The sequence below is a fragment of the Pundamilia nyererei genome, unplaced genomic scaffold (genome assembly GCF_000239375.1).
Source record: "Pundamilia nyererei isolate P.nyererei 1_Seehausen unplaced genomic scaffold, PunNye1.0 scaffold00771, whole genome shotgun sequence".
NCBI lineage: Eukaryota > Metazoa > Chordata > Actinopteri > Cichliformes > Cichlidae > Pundamilia > Pundamilia nyererei.
The window spans coordinates 40,383-61,824 of NW_005188172.1; the positions used below are offsets into that span (position 1 = coordinate 40,383).

The following is a 21,442-nucleotide window of genomic DNA, read 5'->3' on the forward strand; positions in this document are numbered from 1 at the left end:
GAGGCGCTGTTGCGCCTTCTTCACCGTTTTGTTTATGTGTACTGACCACGTAAGATCCTCAGCCAGATGTACACCAAGGAACCGGAAGCTGCTCACTCTCTCCACAGCAGCGCCGTTGATGGTGATGGGGGTGTGTACTTCTCTGCACCTCCGGAAGTCCACTATCAACTCCTTTGTCTTTGCGACGTTGAAGGTGAGATGGTTGTCTTGACACCAGTGGGTCAGGGCGCTGACCTCCTCCCTGTAGGCTGTCTCATCACCGTTGGTGATAAGACCCACCACTGTAGTGTCATCCGCAAACTTCACAATGATGTTGGAGTTGTTAGTGGCCTTGCAGTCGTAGGTATAGAGTGAGTACAGGAGAGGTCAGTACACACCCCTGTGGAGCACCAGTGTTCAGTGTGATGGGGGATGAGGTGACCGCTTGCCGTCTGTCAGACAGGAAGTTAAGGATCCAGCTGCAGAGGGAGCTGCTCAGTCCTAGATCCTGCAGTTTCCTGTCCAGCTTCGAGGGAACGATGGTATTTGCTCACGATGGGGGTCAGGGCTACCAGTCGCCAGTTGTTCAATGAGGAGATTGTGGAGGATTTGGGTACAGGGACAATGGTGGCCATTTTGAAGCAGGCTGGGACTACAGACAGAGAGAGGGAAAGGCTGAAGATGTGTGTACACTCCAGCCAGCTGAGCCGCGCATGACTTGAGGACGTGGCCGCGAATCCCGTCCGGACCAGTAGCTTTGCGTGCGTTCACCTTCCTGAAGCACTTCCGCACATCCTCCTCAGACACAGTGTGCGCACACTGTCCGGTCTCACATGATCACTGTTAGATCTCAATCCAACAGAGCACCTTTGGGATATGGTGGAACAGGAAATTCTCATCATGGGCGTGCAGCCAACAAATCCACAGCAATTGTTTGATGCTGCCATGTCAACATGGACAAAAATCAGTGAAGAATGTTTCCAGCAACTTTTTTGAATCTGTGTCATTAAGAAATGAGACAGCTCAGAAGGCAAAGAGGGTCCAAACCAGTATTAGAAAGGTGTAACTCATGCAGTAAGTGTAGCTTTCAAACAACCACAAGTCTTTCTGCAACCACAGGATTTGCCCTCTTGCTGGACATGAGTAAGAATAACAATTTAAGGCACTTCCACATTGGCTTCACTTTTCCGACCCAGAAGCTACATTCATCTTTTATCTTGTTTATCCTCTTCGGGTGACACATTTAAATACTGAAAACCAAACAAACCAAAACATACATCAAAATATCAGGTAACACAATTTTTTTTTGTAATTATAGTTCATAGTTAAAAGTTTATGAAAAAATTTCACCAACTGAAAATAAAATCTTCCTTGGACATATCTGTATAAAACACACTGATAGTGTTATTTGTTATCAGTTTGTGGAAACATTTCCAACTTTTATCTTCTGATACTCAAATGTGTATAGATTGATTCTGATTTGGGAGGATAAATAACGTGTATGGTTGTTGTTTGATATTTAAAACTTCCTTTTATTCAACCTCCCCTTTATATTTTAGGTGCCAGAGGCGATTGGTTTGTGTTTTGAGATTATTCTTTTATATTTCTGTTTTTCTTTTGTTTTATAAAATGAAAGTAGCAAAAAAAAATGAAGTCAATACCATAGATCAGGCTACAGACTTTAATGTTACAGGATTTGTATTTAGTGCATTTTCTCATTGAAAATTGAGAGGCGAGGCTGCCGGACACTGGCGCCACCGGGCCCTCTGACCACCACCAGTAGGCAACGGGTGAAGTGTCTTGCCCAAGGACACAACGACCGAGACTGTCCAAGCCAGGGCTCGAACCGGCAACCTTCTAATTACAAGGCGAACTCCCAGCTCTTGAGCCACGATCGAGAAATTAAATATGTTTCAGTATTTATATATAAATATTACAAAAGCCAGTTTATATAAAGGCCCTGTTGTGAAATAGTGCCAGTCACTGTTTTAAAGTCATTAAGAGTTGCATAACGGTATTTGTTGACCCCTTTTTAGACTTTGCGTTCTTTCTATCCTGAGCCCTCCGCTTTCCGTAGAGTCTGTCACAACAACGGCAGCAGCTGAGCCGGGCCTGAGAGCAGGAAACAAATAAGAGGTCTCACTCTGTTGTAGTTTCTTTTTAAAACTTGCCCATTGGACTGTGTGTGGCATTTAAACCTGACATTTGTGAGGAAAAGCATAATATTCCTATTTCTATGCTGTTTTAAAAACAGTCTGCCAGTCTGCCCCAGGGGCTCCTGCTTTTGGGCATGCTCAAAACACCTCACATCCAGAGGCATCCCAGAAGTGCTGTTGTCAGAGGTAACTTTGCCCTTGGTCTCCTCAATTGGTTCTAGGTAAGGGGCCACACTGAGTTAGATTCAAACTACCCTTGCGAAGTTAGAAACATTGCTTTACCTCACTCTGGATTCAAGTTGTGGATAACCTGCACAAGGAACCATGAGGATCTAGTGCTCTGGTGGCTAAGATGCAAAACCCCTGGCGGTCCAGGGTTTAAAGTCCACAATTTGTGCTCTTGAGCAATAGTTCTCCAGGCTGTCTTCAGATTTTTTAAGCGTCCGATTGGAAAAAGCATGACAATGATCCCAAACATACTGCCAATGCAATAAAAATATACCTGGAAAGAAAAACACACTGTGAATCAATCAGTCACGGACTGGCCTCCCCAGAACCCAGACTTCAACATTATTGAAGCAGTGTGGGATCATGTTGACAGAGAACAGAACAAAAGGCAGAAACATCCAAAGAAAATCTTTGAATGTCCTTCGAGAAGCCTGGAGAACTATTTCTGAAGACTACTTAAAGAAATGCAACAAAGCTGCCTAAGAGTCTGCACGTTTCAATTAAGCTTTATTGCTATTTCCCATTTTCCAAGAAAAATACACTGACGTGAGAAGTGGCTCATTTTTGCACAGTGCTGTATTTACTGTTAGTTTTTTGGATATAATAAACATGTCTGCCTGACTATGTTCGTCCAATGTGTTACATTTTAATCTGTGAACTTTCTACTGATGCCCTGACACTTTCCCGCCTATGAAAGCCTGCTAATATGACAGATAATACGATCTGAAGGCGACTCCTCTCACCAAAAGCTGAAATCTTCCAACTTGTGATACCAACAACACGTCCTATAAAAAATATGTGTGCTGTCCCTTTAAGGCGCGCTCTCTTCGTTCCGGCTCGCTCCCGCGGAGGAGTGGGACCTCCTGACAGTTGGACGATCTTCAGCGTGTCAACATTACAGAAATGAGCAGCAGACAGCGTCTAAACACGCTCACTACCGCGTGTGTCAGCGACCTCTTTACGTGAACATTTCGAGGAGCAGCGCAGACGGCCGGCTGGTGAGGAAATGTATCTTTAATAAATGTATTTTTAAAATCCAGAAAACAGAGCAGCGACACCTGTGGTTTCAACTAGCTCTGTGGCTAATCAGCTAATGTTATCTACCGGCGGCTAATAACAGATGCCTGAGGAGTTTTAAGGGGTTAAATATATAAAAATGTGCCCTTAGCACTTTTATTGTGACATCCCAGTCTGTTGGCTTGTGTTTCAGGGGTTTCCTTCTGGATATTCCCCCATAGTTCAGTCACTGTGGCTGGACTGATAATGTTTGACTGTTTGTACTTTTGCTTTCAGAACCTCAATTAGCAGCAGCGGCGGCAGCAGGAGGAGGAATAGGAGGAGTCCTGAATCTGACATGCTGATAGAGGAGTATCAACCCCACTGATGGAAACCCAGAGTAAGAGGTAGGTCTACCCAGAGTCATCCCCCTCCTAGTTCTCTGCAGGATTATGCCACTCAGCTGGCTGCCTGTGATCACCATGTGACATTGCCTAAGGATGGAGTTGTTGTGCTCACTTCTGCTTTCACTGACAAAACATCTGTTGTTCAGGAGAAGTGAGGGGCGTGGGGATCAAACGCCTACTGAGGCGATTTGTCTGCCTCTGCTCTGCTTTATCAGCCACCCACGCACCTCTGATTCTCTGTCATGTTTTTCGTCAGTTTTGTTAGATGAGGTCATAAATACAGAATACAGTACCCAGTTCCCTACCTTTCCTTGGGAAGGATCCTTAGACTTCCTTTCTAATTCACTCTTGCTAATCTCTACAATTTCTCTCCCCCAGCTCTTGGGACGATGGCAGCGGCGGCGAGCGAGGACTGCTCCACTCTTGGAAGGGCTACTCTTACAGCATCACCCCAGAGAGGCTGCTCCTCCCCCGGCCGGTCCTCCAGGTCGCTCTGGGTTCGCAGCATGGCGTTCTCCTGGTGGAAGGTGAAACTTCTTTTTCTTTTGGAGGGACATGTTTATGACTTGTCACAGAGTCATAGTCGATACTTAAGCACATCTTCATGAATTCATTCTGTCTTTACTGTTTGTATTGATCAGAAGTCATGCTTTTATGTTGTGATTTCTAAATCTTTATTCTGATGTTTTTGGATAAATCAAAGTTAACCCACACTGATTGTCTGTTGTTACATCTTCTTCAGGGGGACAGGTGTACAGCTTTGGCGAGTTGCCGTGGAAGCAGAGTCAAGTGCCAGAGCCAGCCAAACCGACCCTGGAGAGCGCGCTCAGTGGGCAGCGGGTGGTCACAGTCGCAGCCGGAAGCTTTCACAGTGGGGCAGTGACGGAGGATGGCGGCGTCCACATGTGGGGGGAGAACAGTGCGGGACAGTGCGGCTTGTCGGGCCTTAGCACTGTTCCCAACCCGACTCCCGTCGCCCTGCAGGACTTGGACACTGTCACTGTCCCCCCGCAGACGGTGCCTGTGCTGGAGCTGGCTTGTGGGGAGAAGCACACCCTGGCTCTGTCGGTGCAGCGTGAGGTGTGGGCATGGGGCAGCGGTTGCCAGCTGGGCCTCAATGCCGCCGTCTTCCCTGTGTGGAAGCCTCAGAAGGTGGAGCACCTGGCAGGTCGGTATGTTTTACAGGTGGCCTGCGGGGCATCTCACAGCCTCGCTCTGGTGCGCTGCCTGGGGTCTCACGATGGCCACCGGCCTCATGTGGACAAATGTGGGAGGTGTAACGAACTGCTCTACACCATGACAGACAAAGAGGACCACGTCATCATCTCTGACAGCCACTACTGCCCGCTTGGCGTGGAGCTGACCGAGGATGACGGCAAGCTGGAGGCACCCAACCCAACCACAGGTCTCAAAACATCCCCATCAGAGCCTGTCCTCCCCTCCTACACCTCAAAGTCAGAGTCCCCGGCAGTGCCTACAGTTGCTGACCCCACCTCTGTCCCCTCCCAACCTCATGCCTCTGAGGAAGGGGAAGCATCTTTGGTTAATGGCATGCTCCAGGTCACAGACTCAGACACCTCGGCTCTATCTGGAGCTGAGAGTGATGCTGTTGCCGGGGCCAAGAGCTCACCATATCCAGACGAGCAGGCCGTGAAGGACTACCTGAAGAAGCTGTCCGACAACACACAGACGAACACACAGGCAAGCGGAGGGCTGAACGCTCTGCTGGTGAGCAGCGTGACAGTAGAGAGAAAAAGCGAGCATTCGTTGTTTTTGTTTTTTTGATTCACTAACTCTGCTACTTAAATCTATTTGAAGTAGATTTTGAAATGTCTTGTTAGATAACCGTGAGATCTATATCAACCAAAATAACTGAGGAGGCTTGGTCACTGCTTTTATCCTTTAATGCAATAGTACGTGAAAAATCAGACGCCACGATTGCTGGAGTGACTTCAGCTTAAAGGTTTACCTCCCCCTTTTATAAACATGGAGCAGATGAGTTTAAGCTTCAAGTCAGCAAACGGGTGGGTCTGAAACATCAGTGGAGGAACTTCCTGCTGGAACACAGAAAAGTTGCTGCCACAGTTTTGCTTCAGACTTCCTCTGTTCCAATATAGGAAGCAACAGCTATGGTTTCGGAGCAGACTCCAGCAGGTCATGGGGCTGTGTTGACAACTTAATCTTAAACTTCTCAAACTGTTTCTGGATGCTTTTTGTTAAATATTTGCTTGTTCACTGTAATTTGAAGTCCGGAGAAACTGCTTTTAGAAGTAGAAATAACTGAGGAATGCCTTTCGTGACGTTTTAGAGTTATGTGGTCATTTAAAAAAAAAAAAAAAAGAAAACAGCAAAAGTGGCATTTGTGTGATTAATGAGTGTAAAAAAAGTAGTTGTCACCAATGCATACAAAGGTTTTTTTTGAGCAGCCATAGTCAATTTCACCTGTAGACTGTATAAAACATGGTGGAAGCTTGTTTCCACTTTCTGTTGACTAAAATGCAAACATTTTGAGATGATAAATCAGTGACAGAAACAAGCTTCCAGAAAACATAGAAGAAACTTTCAGGTGTGTGGGGAAAAGTCAGACGCACCGCTCATCACCACATCATGGTTTTGATTTGTATGGATTCTAGTTAAAATAAGAAACAATGCGTCACACACAATATGTTCAAGGATAACTGGAAAGTTCAAAAGTTGACCATTAGGCTAGTTGTTTTATTTAGCTTGTGGCTACGATAACTGCGTAATTTTTGACAGTATTTGTTTATGGATTCTAAAACGCTGCCAGTGTAGTTTGAAGCCGTTTGAATGCCAGAACAAAAGCATCAGGATGGGAGACCACCACTCTCTAAAATCTAATGACGGCTTTCACTCAAAAATGTATTTGAAAAGTCACAAAAAGCTACAACTTTTTATTTTCCATTTTCCACCCAAACATCTTTAAACTTTTGACCATCTTTCACTTCTCTTCCAGCCCTCAACTGGAGGACTGATGTCCTCCACCCCCACCTCGGCACTCAACAACCTGGTTGCCTCCTGCGCCTCTGCAGTGGGCGGGCGGGTGGCCTCCACCTACGAGGCCCTGTCCCTGAAAAAGATGATGAACTTCTACCTCCCCTCAGGGGCCTCGCGGTCAGGAGGATCCCCTGGAGTGGTCGATAACTCTGCTGAGCGTGTCCGCCAGGAGGACTCCATGCAGGGGAAGAAGAGCTCCAGCACAGGGGACATCCGTGAAGAGGAGGCAGAGGGTCTGCGACGCCGCCTCTCGCTGCCAGGGCTGCTCTCACAGGGTAGATACGCTGTTCACCTCTTATCCTCCTCCTATGGCCTGCTGCGTAAGTACGCCTTGCGCTCGTGCAGGTCGATGGCAGTCTGTGCACGCTTCAGGCTTCATTATTGAACTTGTGAGCTCAGTGTTGCGGCATGCTTCGTGCCCATGTGATGTTTCTGTCATATTCAGCACAATGTCACCTCCAGCCACTCCATCTCTGATTGCCTTTAAATATCTGTGAAGTGCACGTTTTGTGTTTTTTACATGAACCAGGCCTGATTGATTGTAAAGATACAGATGACTTGTTTTGTTCAAGGTTTTTAGGAGTATTCTTGTGTATATGCAAATGCACTTACTAGTATACCGAGACCATTTCTTTTGAAGCTTTAGTGAACAGTAGATGCATCTCTCAGGTCCTGTGTCAAGTCTTTAATGGAATTTTTCCTAATGTTTCCTAACAGCATGACTTTCATATAATTTTAATTTACTGTAGATCCTTATTAGACCCCCACTTCACAACATGCCAGGATTTTTAGGAAATCCCTTCTTTGTGCCAAAAAAAAATGTTTTCTATCAGACTGTTATCTTCCTGATTTTTCATAGATTTAATTAAAGAAATAGCAACATACAGTAACAAAGTGCCTAAAGATACAAAAAATTTAAGTTGGATCTTGAGTTGTCTGTTATGTGTAGATGCAGCACTGGTTCATCCCTTGACTTAAGAGCCTTCTTTATACTTGAATGATTCATAGGTCAGTGTTAAGTGGCTGAACAAACAAAAAACATTCCTCTGAAAATGGTCAGGGACAAGGACTGCAATGAAAAGGATTGAAAAAGCAGCAAAACAAAACCTTTGAAGGGCCCTCAGAAAGCCTGGAGAACTGTTGCGCAAGAGCACTTTAAAAAATGAGAAAGTCAAGTCATCTGTTTAATGTGTGTGACTTGTATAAGAGTCAAAGGTCACTGCACCACTTATTAATTATTAACAGATGTATCCAAGCACACACACACACTACTGAAAAACTCACATAGACATCAATGTTTTCATTGGGGAAAAATATAAAAAAATATTTTAATGAATAATAAAATAAATAAATAATAAAATTAATAATTTAAATTAATAAAAATATTTTTATTTTTATATTTTAGTTCTAAAAGTAACAAAAGCAAAATGCTGCTTGGGTTGTAAATGCTTCATGTTAAAATGATCACCTCCTCCTGTCAGCGTGTTTCACTGTTCTAGAAAACGGCAGCAAGAACAAAAGGATTTAGCAGATTTAATAGAGCAGAATGAAGGTTTTAGGTGTGATTTAGAGAGAAAGGTGTTTGGTGCATTATGGGAAAGCCCTTTGCTTCTGAGTGACCCAGAGTGGGAATTAGATAGATGGACTTTCCCTCTGCCTGTTTGTCTGTCATCATATCTTTCTTTCCTTACTGGGAGAGCCTGACACGGTTGGCTATAGATTTCATCATCGGTTTATAAGCTGACATCTTATGAATGTCGGTTTTTAAAGACCTGATAGATAATGTTTGATGAGGAAACCCTAAAACCTGCCAGACGAGTTCACACAGACATTTTACACGTGCTATATGCCAACAACCAAATCAAGAGAGTTTGGGCAGTGTGGGTGATTATCTTTAGGCCTTTGAGAAAGAATGGTGAATTAGAGCACAAGCAGGGTAGAGCAGGTAGAGATGAGTGTCAGGATTGATTTGTGACAGAAGGATAGCGACAAGAGTGAAAGAGAAGATTTACGAGATGGTAATGAGACCTGCTATGATGTAGGTATGGAGACGGTGTCACTAACAAAAAGACACGAGGTTAAAGGTGTTCAAATTTTCACTGGGAGTCACCAGGATGGACGGATTAGCAAGGAGTACATCACAGGGACAGCTCAGGTTCAGCGCTTTAGAAAAAGTTGGAGAGGCTGAGATGATTTGAACCTGAGAAAAACAGGAAGACCTCAGAGACTATTCACAGATTTAGAGAAGGAAGACATGCAGAGGGTTGGCTTGACAGAGGAGGATGTTAGAAATGGAGTCAGATGTAGGCAGTCACTGTGGCGATCCGTATAGGAAAGAAGATTAAAATGAAGAAGACAAAGATGTGGGTCTCCAGAGTGGAGAAGGTTTTGCATTGGACGCATGGAGGTAAACAGCCTATCTGCAGCCTTAATGGAGGGTTGGCTTGGGTCCATATGCATTGTTGAAACCATCAACTGTCAACTGATAATGATATTTGGCGAATTTGCATTCATAAAGAGTGGCTGCTGTCTGGATATCCTGATATTTGATCCCGTTTCCACCAAAGACTAAGCTGACTAGCTGCTTTGTTCCACAATTGGCACGGCCACACTAATGTGTACTGTGACGTTCTTATGTGGCTAACAACCAGCTGATTTGGATCACCCGGTCTGGAGATCGCAAAGAACACCACCTTCTTCCGGACTTCCTGTATGTCTGCACGTTCTTTGTTTTTGTTCAGTTTAAGTTACACAACGCTCTCACCACCATCTCACCATGCTCACATTTACATGACTGATATTTGTGGTAAAGGCTTGTGTTCTTTCCAGTTTTGTCCTAGTAGCCTTTAATGTCCCAGAGCATGCTGCACATGCTTAAATGCTGCACATGTTGCTAATGTTGCTAACCTTCTTGAGAAGTTTTGAAGCAGGGGAGTGATGCACTTCCTGCCTCACACATACAAGAAGTAACCTACAATAACCTTTTGACTCGGGACAGGAAAAAAGTTTGATTGTGAAAGTTGACTGTCTGGACTTTTGGATCTCAGGGCTTCCATAGTGTTTGTCATGATTTTAGTGGCTGATGTGTCTCTGTGCAGGCTTGCCTTACTTTTTAAACTCCTGTTTGTTTGTCTGAACTTTACACCCTAAACTGATTATCTCGTAAAAAATTCAGCTATAACTTTTTCAGCCGGAAGCTAGTAATTAGAATATTAAGAACTGAAAAATAACAGAGGAAAATACTGAAGCTGTTTAAATGTCTGTGCAGTGGACAGACCTCTCTGTTTTTGACTCCTGCAGTGTCACCGCGACTGCTAAGGAAAGCCGGTCGTCCCAAAATGCGAGCGGTCGCCCTCACCCCGCTGGGAGGGGCCATCCCCGAGGACCACGAGGTGCTGCCCACCCTGCAGACAGAGGTGTGGAGCTGGGGCCACGGCGAGCATGGACAGCTGGGACACGGAGACAACCTGGCCAGGTTGGACACACCTGTCACAGTAATAACAGGATGTCTGGATCATAAAGGCAAATGTTCAAGGTCATAAAAAAAAATAAAAAAAAATCAAGCCACTTCACCACCAGTCTTTATCATTATTATTTTGGGGGTTTAACAACGATTTACATTGTTAACTTTGAAAATAAAAACTCATTGACCAGCCTTCGGTAAACACACATGAGTACAGATTAGAGCCTATCCAATATATCAGCCAATATTACCTATTCGCCGATATGTCAGTTTTGGCCGTTTCCAATAAATTAAAGTAAAAAGGTAAATAAAGAAACGGGTTTGATGTTGCATAGTTTGCCCTTTAGTGGACACTTTGCAACACGTGGTTTGAACGCCACAAACAACAAGCAGCTGATCTGAGGAGTCGTGCCAAATGAATAATCCAGTGCTTGTGACAATGAAAAGAAAAATTGTTTTTAAACTATGTTGTCAAGTTATGGTAATCAAAACTCATATCTAAACCTAGCAAATGTATTTGTTTAACAGAAAATATCGGCTGATATATCCAGTTGTTTGATCACCAAGTATCTGTCTCAAAAATATCAGTTGTCCTCTGATACAAAATTTTTAGGCTGGACATTTTTTGTTTGCTGTTGTCTTGACAATAAACTCACGTCTGTGTTTACATAGCATGTCATTAACTCTGATATAAATGGCTGCCCTCTGACCAGCAGTGTGTTGTGTGTCTTTGCAGACTGCAGCCGCTCTGCATCAAGAGTCTGAACAACAAGGAGGTGGTGCGGGTGGCAGCCGGCGCTCACCATTCCCTCGCTCTGACGGCTCAGTCTCAGGTTGGTCATTGAATCGAAGTAGAAACTATATTTTAAAAGGATGAGCAGTTCTACATCAACAGGTTTTTTGTTTTTGTTTTGACATTAAAAGGACAAAAGCATAGATCAGCAATGTCTTGATCATGCAAAACTAAGAAGTGGATATATATTAATAACCCTGACGCCACAGTGACCAATCAGGATCCAGAAATAAGCATGAAAATAAACCTGCTGTTGGCACAGAGCAGTGACATTAACCCTGTCAAAGCACGTAAAAGCCCATAAATATTTTGTGTTTTCATTCAGAGACCTCACTCTTGTTTGTGTGTGTACTTTATACCTTCCAGGTGTTTTCATGGGGCAGTAACAGCTCTGGCCAGCTGGGACACATGGAGTCACCGAGCACCGTCCCCCGCCTCGCCAAGGTGAGGAGACCACCACTCTTTTCCCGTTCATGCACATCAATCGTGTAAGTTGGTGTCTTTCAACATCTGCTTTCCTCATCCAGCTGTCAGAAGGGATCCGAGTGTGGGACGTGAGCGCAGGAGAGAGGCACACACTCCTGCTCGCAGACGGAGACTGCATCCAGCCCATCATTTACTACAGCGGGCAGCAGGTGAAGGAGGGCGAGGAGGAGGGGGGTAATGAGAAGGAGCTGCATCAGCAGGGAGGAGGAGAGGAGGAAGAGGAGGAGCAGGCGGGGGGCTACACCCAGCAGCCTGTTCTGCTGCCCTTCTGCATGAATGTACGTAGTTTAATGCTACAGGTTCTTGCTTTTAGCTCAGCACTTAGCTTCAGGTTGTGTGTTGGTACGAGTGTGAATGTGCGTTTCTTGTGTTTTTCCCAGCTTGGTTATGTGAGCAGTGTGTTCGCGGGTGGGCGGCGGTGCGTGGCACTCTCTGACAGGAATGTGATGGGCTTCATCGCCAGCCTCCACGAGCTCGCGTCAGCTGAGAGGAGGTTTTACTGCAAGCTGTGTAACATCAAGTCTCAGATCTTACGCCCTCTGCTGGAGCTGGGTAAGAAGGACACATCAGGAAGACGAAGGTTTTCCCAAAGTTTAAAAAAGTTTTCAGCAGCCTTGATTTTCTTCTTTTCCTATCCCATCCTTCTCTAGAGTCTCTGAGCTCGGCCCTCGGGCAGGTCATCTTCGGCCTCCTGCAGACACTGGCGAACCTGTTTGGCCGTCTGTGTCACCTGACTGGGCAGCACGCCACCAGCCTCACTGCTAGCCTGCGGCGTTGTCGTGAGGTCAAAAGCCTTCTCATCTTGGAGCACACCAGTATTTTCCTCGACTGTTACAACGAGTACGTGTCCAAAAACAAAACACAACTTGAAACATTTGCTAAGAGTTTAAGTCCTTAACGCTTTTAGCTTTTGTGTGTATGAAGTTACTGCAGCGCCGTCGGAAACTTCCAGGTGATGGGAGGCTTCCAGGCTCTGACCAAACCATCCATGTGAGTGCACACAAACAATTTCTACATTAACTCCACATGTTTAAGAAAAGAAAAATTAATAAGTGAATCCTTTATGATAAATCGGTGGTGATTTTCTCGTAGAGACTTGTTTGGGAAAGGTCCGGAGCTACTCCAGAAGCTGTCAGAGTGCGGCGAGGAGAACCTCACCACAGCCGACCTCCTGGTGGTGCTCTTTTACCTCCCTGCACGCCACCTTCACGAATACAGCCGGCTGCTGCTCAAACTGGCCACCTGCTTCGAAGTGGTAGGTGGAAGAAACTCGAGCAGCAGCGCATGTGACCTCAAAGTTTGTATTCTGTTATTTCCTCTTTTTACTAACATCATGTTTCATCTTGTGTTGTCATTTCTACACAGTTTAATCTCCTTGTTTTATAGTAACTTTCATATTTCCTCCTTAATAAATACTGGAATACAGGAAATTATTTGTATACTTACAAAATATATAAAGATGTTTGTTTTTTTTTTGGTTTTTTTGAAATAATCCTTATCTTATATAGGTTTTAGATTTTTGGCCTAAATTAACTACTTTTTTTTTGTTTGTTTGTTTTTGGGGTTTTTTTAGTGTTCCACTGAGTATCAGAAGCTTCAGGACAGCTGCTCCAAGTTTGAAGCTTCGGTCTTGCAACTGAAGCGAAAAAGGAAAGAGGCCGACTACACTGTTCACTTCTGGAAGATCTTTCCTGGAAAAATGACGGTAAACTCTCTGTCCTCATCTTCTGTATCATTGCTCGCACCAAGCCTTCCACGTTCAGTCCCAAGGTGTTATGTGATGCTCCATAATGCCGATTGGCATCTTTGTTTGTCATCAGGACTCTCTGCGGAAGCCTTACCGGCGGCTGATCTGCGAGAGCAGCAACAAAGGTCTGACCCTGCAGAATGCCGGCAGGTTCTCCGTCAACTGGTTCATCCTGTTCAACGATGTTTTGGTCCACGCACAGGTTAGACCCACACAGACACACGCGCTCACACTGAACGCTCCCGTCACTTCTTCGCCTCTTTCACCTTTATGAAGCCATCATATTTCAGACACTGTAACCTGGTGTGTTTCAAGCGTTTGTGTGTGCTTGCCTCCGTGCTGTCAGGGCGTGGCGCCTTGTAAAAATCTTGTAAGTATGCGGCCAGCAGCAAAACTCAGCATAGCGACCCAACTCACCCTGTCTCCCACCTCCTCCTCCTCCTTGTTTTTCTTTTTTGTGTGTGTGTGTGTGTGTGTGTGTGTGTGTGCGTGTGCGTGTGCGCGTGTGGGGGGACCCTGTGTGACAACATGTGGCCCTGTTGGACACACTTACTAAGGTGGACCCCCCCCCAAATATCTGAATGAGTTTATGTTAGCGATGCACCTGTGCTACAACAAATATCAGTAAACTACCTGCAACTGAGGGTTTAATTCAACTGTAATTAAAAGATATTTTGCTGTATTTTACTTGAAATTACAATTTAATGATATTTACCTACAAATGCTTAAAGGTACGCTAGGATAGGGGGTAATAAGTCAGGTTTTTACAGGAAACAACGAGATAATTATGAATAAGTTCCAACACTTTACAACCGTTTAAAATCAGACTGAATAATTTGGGTAATACTGATTTTGGTTTTTTTTTTGTTTTTTTTGTTTTTTTCTTCTTCTTCCGCCCTGTTCATTGCGCACAGAGATTTCTCCAGAATTTCCAGATTCTCTGAATATCCTGATGGTCATAGTATCTGCAATTTTACATTGAGGAGCATTGTTCTGAAATTATTTCACAATTCAGACAAGCATTTCTTTCGCAGATTGGTGAAACTCTCCCCACTTTGACTTCTGAGGTGCTGTCTTTTCTAAGATGCTCTCTTCTTACCCAGTCTGCCAATTAACCTAATTAAAAAGCAAAATATTCCTCCAGCTGTTTTTTAAATTTAATTTTAGTTTTTTTAAGTACCACTTACTTTTTCAGCCTTTTGTTTCCGTCCCACCTTTCTTGAGACTTGTTGCTGCCATCAAACTCAAAATGAACTAATATTTTTCATGAAACAGTCAAATGACTTCAAATTAGTTCAAACATTTGATATATTTTCTATATTCTAATGTGAGTAATAATGTGAATAGCAAATCATTTCTCTTTTTTTTTTTTTTTTTCTTTTGGGGGGGTTGCGATAAAGTTGGTTGCATGAGCTCAGTGGAAGGCAGCTATGTTCTCTCTGCTTACAAACATTTACGTGCATGCACGGAAAGACAAAGGAGGAAATTTTGTACTAAAAAATTGAAAGAACTTTTTGAAACGCACATGTGTTTACAGCGGTTTGCCTCGTGTTTCACACTCGTTGAGACAATATCAGAACCTGCGGGTGCATTGCTACCTAAACTACATGAATATGTCCACTAATGCTCAGCCTCCGTCCCCTCCTCTCCCCTTCGCCTGCTCCCCACCTGTGGGATTCTGCTTGGAAAGATGAACAGACAGTAACCAAGGCTCTTTTAAATCTGCTCTGACACATTGGGGTCTAAAATCTTTCATGTTAAGTTCTCCTTTCCCGGTAAAGGCTTGGTTTCTGCTGTTGGCTGAAAGCACAAATCCATTTCCATTTAAAGTGTTAAAAAACCAACAGTTCCTGGTTCACTTCTCCACAGCAGTTTCCTTTCCCCTCTCCTTGCTTGTTTTCCTTTTTTCATTCTGTTTAATATTCTTCTTTATTCCTCTTCATCATCTCTGTGATTGTTGTGTGCATCTCGATTCCCCTCCTCGCTCTCTGACTGGCGCCTCCCTTGAATCATCCTCGTCTTGTCAGTGTTTTAAAAAGCCAGAAATGCACAAACAAGTTTGACCATTTTTAACGCCTTCAGCAGCAGGTGTTAGCAGGACGGTCAAAGTGGTGTCTGAAAGCAGACGACCCGAGTGAGAAGCCAAAAGAAAAAGGATTAACTTCCTCTTTAAAGACGTGAGAACGACTGCTTTAGTCTTATGTTTAATCTTGGGTTTCTATTTTAAGCTTAAACATGTTTTTATGCAAGCCTGAAATACAGATAGTTGATTTTTAATATTCTTTAAAAAGAATAAACTCTCTCTGCTGTTATTCTCATAACAGTGGATCCAGAAGTAGAATTGTAGCCTTATAATCATCGTATTCTCATAAAAAGCGGGATTATGATGCCTGATGTTACCAGTACAGTCTGAAACAGAGTTACTGTAGTGGCGGTCTTTAAAAAATGACAATAACAATAAGGAAAGGGTAAAAAAAAAAAATGGTGTTTAAAGCAAGCAGTGGTTTACAGATATAAAAATGTGGACTTGTTGTCGTTCCCAGTTTGCTTGTTCTCTTTTAAGCGTCCCGGTCGTTGGTGAAGTCTGTCGATCACCTGATGTGCTCATTCGTAGTGGTTGGGTTCATGTCGCTGTCTCTCTCACTCACCGTCGGTGGTTATATTCTCTTTGATGCCTTCTCTTCTTGTCTCTCTTTTCCATTTTATCTTGTTATCCTCCCGACATCATTTTTTCTCCCCCAGTTCTCCACCCATCACATCTTCCCTTTGGCCACGCTGTGGGTGGAGCCAATCCCAGAGGAGGACACGGGCCTGTAAGTTTGCAGCTTTTCTATGATAATTGAAGGAATTTCATAGGGAGCTTTTGGAGTCATTATTACACAAACCTTATCTTTGTAATTATATTTACAGTTCTTTGCAGAAGTTTTGAGCCAGGAAACTATGTTGCTAAGAAAATAGGAAATGGGTGCACTGAAAATACATGGAAATAAAATAGGCAAAAACAGATTTTGGACAATTGTAACGAGCTTGAAAGTCAATATTTGGTGTGACCACCTTTATTCTTCAACACAGCCTGAACTCTCCTAGTCATCCGCAAACCATGACCAAGTCTCCACTCTTATTTACATTTAAAAAAGAAAAGGATCATACTTAGTTTTTAACTTTCTCTTTAAAGAGCCTTACATAAGAACTGGATTGAAAAGCAGTGATAACAGGTCTGATGGAGTGATGAATACAGATTTGACATTTTGGGATTCAGATTATCGTCAGTATGCAGGGAGCAGGTTAGCAGAGAGGTACAACAGTAAGTGTCTGTAAAATACAGTAGAGGCTCTGTCATGGTTTGGACCTGCATTTCAGTCAGTGGTGTTGGAGATTTTGTTAATTAATGAATTACGAACTCAAAAAGTACCATCAGACTTTGACCCACCTGCAATACCATCTGGAAAGCATTTGATTGGCAACAGTTTAATTTTTCAACATGACAATGACCCCAAACACACTTCCAATAAAGTAAAAGCATACCTGGAAATAAAAACACACAGTGGAACTCTATCAGTCATGGATCGGCCTCCCCAGAGCCCGCACCTCAACATTATCGAAGCAGTCTGGGATCATGTTGACAGAGAACAGAACTAAAGACTTCAAGACTTTTGCACAGCACTGTATTATATTTATGCAACTATAATTGCACGGGCACATGAAGCAGAGATACTATTCCATTGTTCCTGGGAAATACTTGAATGTTTACATTTTGCTCAGGGACCCCTTGGTAACTCATCATCAGCAGTGAGGGCTGGATCTGACTTAGAAACAGAGGGGCATTGCATGTTCATCATAAAGCATATTCTTCTTTATCATGCTTTTATACCATAATAGGAACCATAGTTTACAAAATGAACCTCATGAATTATTCACTAAGATTTGAAACTAGTGGCTTGGAGCATAATATGGAAAGTGTTTACTGAGATTTAATTCAGGGGAGAAGTAGGGTTGTTTTGTCATAACTTGTAAATATCCATGTCTTGATCTTTCCTCACTGTTGCATCTGTGTAGTTTTTATATCGTGGTAAAACAAAGGGTATCTGTGCGTGTAGGTATGGGTTAAAGGTGATCACTCCTGAGGAGACGCTCACCCTGCTCGCCTCGTCTCCCATGGAGAAGGTAACTGTTTAAAAGCTGATGTTTACCTTTTTAAAAACTCAATTTCTATTTCTGAACTGGGCTGTTTGTTCATTCTTAGATCAAGTGGCTTCGCTCCATCAACCAGGCGGTGGACCAGGCCCTGAGCGGAAAAGGACAGGACGTGGCGTCAGGCAGCTCAGTGCAGAAGTTGGAGCCTCCCATCTCCAGAACAGCTTCGTACACGTTTTATAAGGAAGGGCGACTGAAGGATGCGACATATGAGGGTCGCTGGCTGTCTGGAAAGCCCAACGGCAGGTTGGATGTTCACACTGTTGCATTTACACTTAGATAATTTTACTTATATGTTGAGAAATTGGAAAGTGTTGTTTGTTTGTTTTCCCAGAGGTGTTTTGAAATGGTGTGATGGGAGAATATATACTGGGGCATTCAAGAATGGACTAGAAGATGGGTGAGTGCTGGAGCCTAAAATCTCCTAGTTGTTTATGATAATTGTTCAATTTGTGTGTGGGTGTGTAAGCCTGAGAGCGTGATTTATCACCTTTTGTATATGCAGCTTTGGTGAGTTTGTGGCCCCCAATAAGGCGCTGAACAAGAACGACCACTATCAAGGTTACTGGAAGGATGGCAAGATGCACGGCCTGGGGACATACAGGTGAGCAGCATGAAAATGTATTATTTTCAGCAGCATGCCCTTTATTATAATTACTATTATTATGATTACAATTATGTTTGGCTAGATTTAATGCACAATTCTGAGTTCATTTTGGATTTCTAATCCACACACGGTCTAACGTATACATACATGCTCAAGTACAGTGGGGCAAAAAAGTATTTAGTCAGCCACCGATTGTGCAAGTTCCCCCACCTAAAATGATGACAGAGGTCAGTAATTTGCACCAGAGGTACACTTCAACTGTGAGAGACAGAATGTGAAAAAAAAATCCATGAATCCACATGGTAGGATTTGTAAAGAATTTATTCGTAAATTAGGGTGGAAAATAAGTATTTGGTCACCTCAAACAAGGAAAATCTCTGGCTCTCACAGACCTGTAACGTCTTCTGTAAGAAGCTTTTCTGTCCCCCACTCATTACCTGTATGAATGGCACCTGTTTGAACTCATCATCTGTATAAAAGACACCTGTCCACAGCCTCAAACAGTCAGACTCCAAACTCCGCCATGGCCAAGACCAAAGAGCTTTCGACGGACACCAGGAAAAGTATTGTAGACCTGCACCAGACTGGGAAGAGTGAATCTACAATAGGCAAGCAGCTTGGTGTGAAAAAATCAACTGTGGGAGCAATCATCAGAAAATGGAAGACATACAAGACCACTGATAATCTCCCTCGATCTGGGGCTCCACGCAAGATCTCATCCCGTGGGGTCAAAATGATCATGAGAACGGTGAGCAAAGATCCCAGAACCACACGGGGGGACCTGGTGAATGACCTGCAGAGAGCTGGGACCAAAGTAACAAAGGTCACCATCAGTAACACACTACAACGGCAGGGAATCAAATCCCGCAGTGCCAGACGTGTTCCGCTGCTGAAGCCAGTGCATGTCCAGGCCCGTCTGAAGTTTGCCAGAGAGCACATGGATGATACAGCAGAGGATTGGGAGAATGTCATGTAGTCAGATGAAACCAAAGTAGAACTTTTTGGTATAAACTCAACTCGTCGTGTTTGGAGGAAGAAGAATACTGAGTTGCATCCCAAGAACACCATACCTACTGTGAAGCATGGGGGTGGAAACATCATGCTATGGGGCTGTTTTTCTGCCAAGGGGACAGGACGACTGATCCGTGTTAAGGACAGAATGAATGAGGCCATGTATCGTGAGATTTTGAGCCAAAACCTCCTTCCATCAGTGAGAACTTTGAAGATGAAACGAGGCTGGGTCTTCCAACATGACAATGATCCAAAACACACCGCCCGGGCAACAAAGGAGTGGCTCCGTAAGAAGCATTTGAAAGTCCTGGAGTGGCCTAGCCAGTCTCCAGACCTCAACCCCATAGAAAATCTGTGGCGGGAGTTGAAAGTCCGTGTTGCTTGGCGACAGCCCCAAAACATCACTGCTCTCGAGAAGATCTGCATGGAGGAATGGGCCAAAATACCAGCTACTGTGTGTGCAAACCTGGTAAAGACCTATAGTAAACGTTTGACCTCTGTTATTGCCAACAAAGGTTATGTTACAAAGTATTGAGTTGTATTTTTTTTATTGACCAAATACTTATTGTCCACCCTGATTTACGAATAAATTCTTTACAAATCCTACCATGTGGATTCATGGATTTTTTTTTCACATTCTGTCTCTCACAGTTGAAGTGTACCTCTGGTGCAAATTACTGACCTCTGTCATCATTTTAGGTGGGGGAACTTGCACAATCGGTGGCTGACTAAATACTTTTTTGCCCCACTGTGTATACATGAATTCACTTACAATGCTTTAACCTAATAAGGCTAAGACCTATTAACTTCTCATTAGTGATTATGATTGACTACAACTGGTAGTTTCTCTATATGTTTGCCTCATTAGTTTGACCAATTCTCAAAACAATGTGGAAGTCACCAGCATCACTGTCCACAGCGAAGAACATCACCATGGACTGAGAGGGTGTTGATCAAAAAAGAAAATGCCCACATTAACGAGCCAAATGCCTTCTAGAGAAAAGTTTTATGGTCAGACGACACAAAGATTGAACTTTTTGACCACAATGACAAGACGCATGTTTGGAGGAGTAAAGGTGAGGCTTTCAAACCTAAGAGCACTGTCCCAGCTGTCAAACATGGTGGGAATATCATCATGCTCTGGGGCTGTATTGCTGCCAGTATTACTGGTATATTGCACAAAGGGGAAGGAATAATGAAGAAGGAATACCTCCAAATTCTTCAACTCCATCTCAAATCATCAGCTAGACTGTTGAAACTTGGACTCAGTTGGTATTCCAACAGGACAATGATCCCAAACACACATCAAACCTGGTTTTATTAAATGGATAAAGCATGCTAGCATTAAGCTTCTGGAATGGTGCTCCCAAAGCCCCAACCCATGAAAATTTGTGGACGATGCTTAAAAGCCGGATCCATGCCAAGGAACCAAACAATGAAATGTTAATTGCTACAAAACGTGTCTGGTCTAGGTGCAGTATATATATTTGACCCTGTGTGTGCTTTCTTTCTTATGAAGATGAGCTAACTATCAGCAACCGTATTTAAACATACTTAAAACAGTTTTGAGGGAGATTTCTCATTAGCAAATGTTGTCACCTGATAAAAGAAGTTCTTCTTGCTTGCTTTCCTTAAAATCAGAGACGACATAGGAAGCATTTTAGCAGTGAAATTTTTCAATAAAAGAACAGATTGAGGTTCAGTCATAGATGAAACAGCTGTGTTGTAAGAGAGCACCCCTCCTCTATCTGACTGCAGGTATGCCAGCGGTGAAGTTTATGACGGGTCCTTTCAGGAGGGCGTGCGGCACGGTCACGGCATGCTGCGCAGTGGCAAGCTGAACACCTCATCCCCCAGCGTCTTCATTGGTCAGTGGCTGCAGGACAAGAAGACCGGCTATGGAGTCTTTGACGATATCACCAAGTACGCTCATTCCCAACTCAGACAGTTCTTTTGCCTATAAATTTACTGGCAGCTTTCTGATATTACACATATGAAGGAATAAATAGGCTGCTGTCTGTTTGCTTTCCAGAGGAGAGAAGTACATGGGCATGTGGCAGGACCACCAGCGGCAGGGCACCGGAGTGGTGGTCACCCAGTTTGGCCTGTACTATGAAGGAGCTTTTAAAGACAACAAGATGATGGTGAGCAGCTCAGAGGTTTTATCCCCAGTTGTCTCAGTGTGTCACAACAGCAGACGTTCTTCAGTTTTCATGTTTTTTCAAAGCACATCTGTAGTTCGGCGTATGACATTAACCCTTTAAGACCTACCATAGAACCAAGTCCGCCAGAGCTTATATTATATTTTTACATGCTGTGGAGCCATTTTTGGGAGCATTTCAAGTTGCTATACATCAATA

The 21,442-nt window shown here is 43.7% G+C and overlaps 1 protein-coding gene across 1 annotated transcript; it reads left to right on the forward strand.

The window, feature by feature from the left end:
* Nucleotides 1-3,209: 3,209 nt before the first annotated feature.
* Nucleotides 3,210-21,226, forward strand: LOC102212618 (alsin Rho guanine nucleotide exchange factor ALS2; the record flags this gene model as incomplete). Its single annotated transcript, XM_005754946.1, has 23 exons — nucleotides 3,210-3,361; nucleotides 3,657-3,766; nucleotides 4,145-4,293; nucleotides 4,509-5,494; nucleotides 6,741-7,056; nucleotides 10,082-10,256; nucleotides 10,981-11,077; nucleotides 11,404-11,481; nucleotides 11,565-11,801; nucleotides 11,904-12,075; nucleotides 12,174-12,363; nucleotides 12,448-12,513; nucleotides 12,616-12,778; nucleotides 13,097-13,228; nucleotides 13,344-13,472; nucleotides 13,617-13,640; nucleotides 16,013-16,083; nucleotides 17,368-17,434; nucleotides 17,514-17,710; nucleotides 17,799-17,864; nucleotides 17,970-18,068; nucleotides 20,841-21,005; nucleotides 21,115-21,226. Coding segments are annotated over exons 2-23 (3,711 nt in total), but the record flags the coding sequence as incomplete, so codon positions are not given.
* Nucleotides 21,227-21,442: the final 216 nt, after the last annotated feature.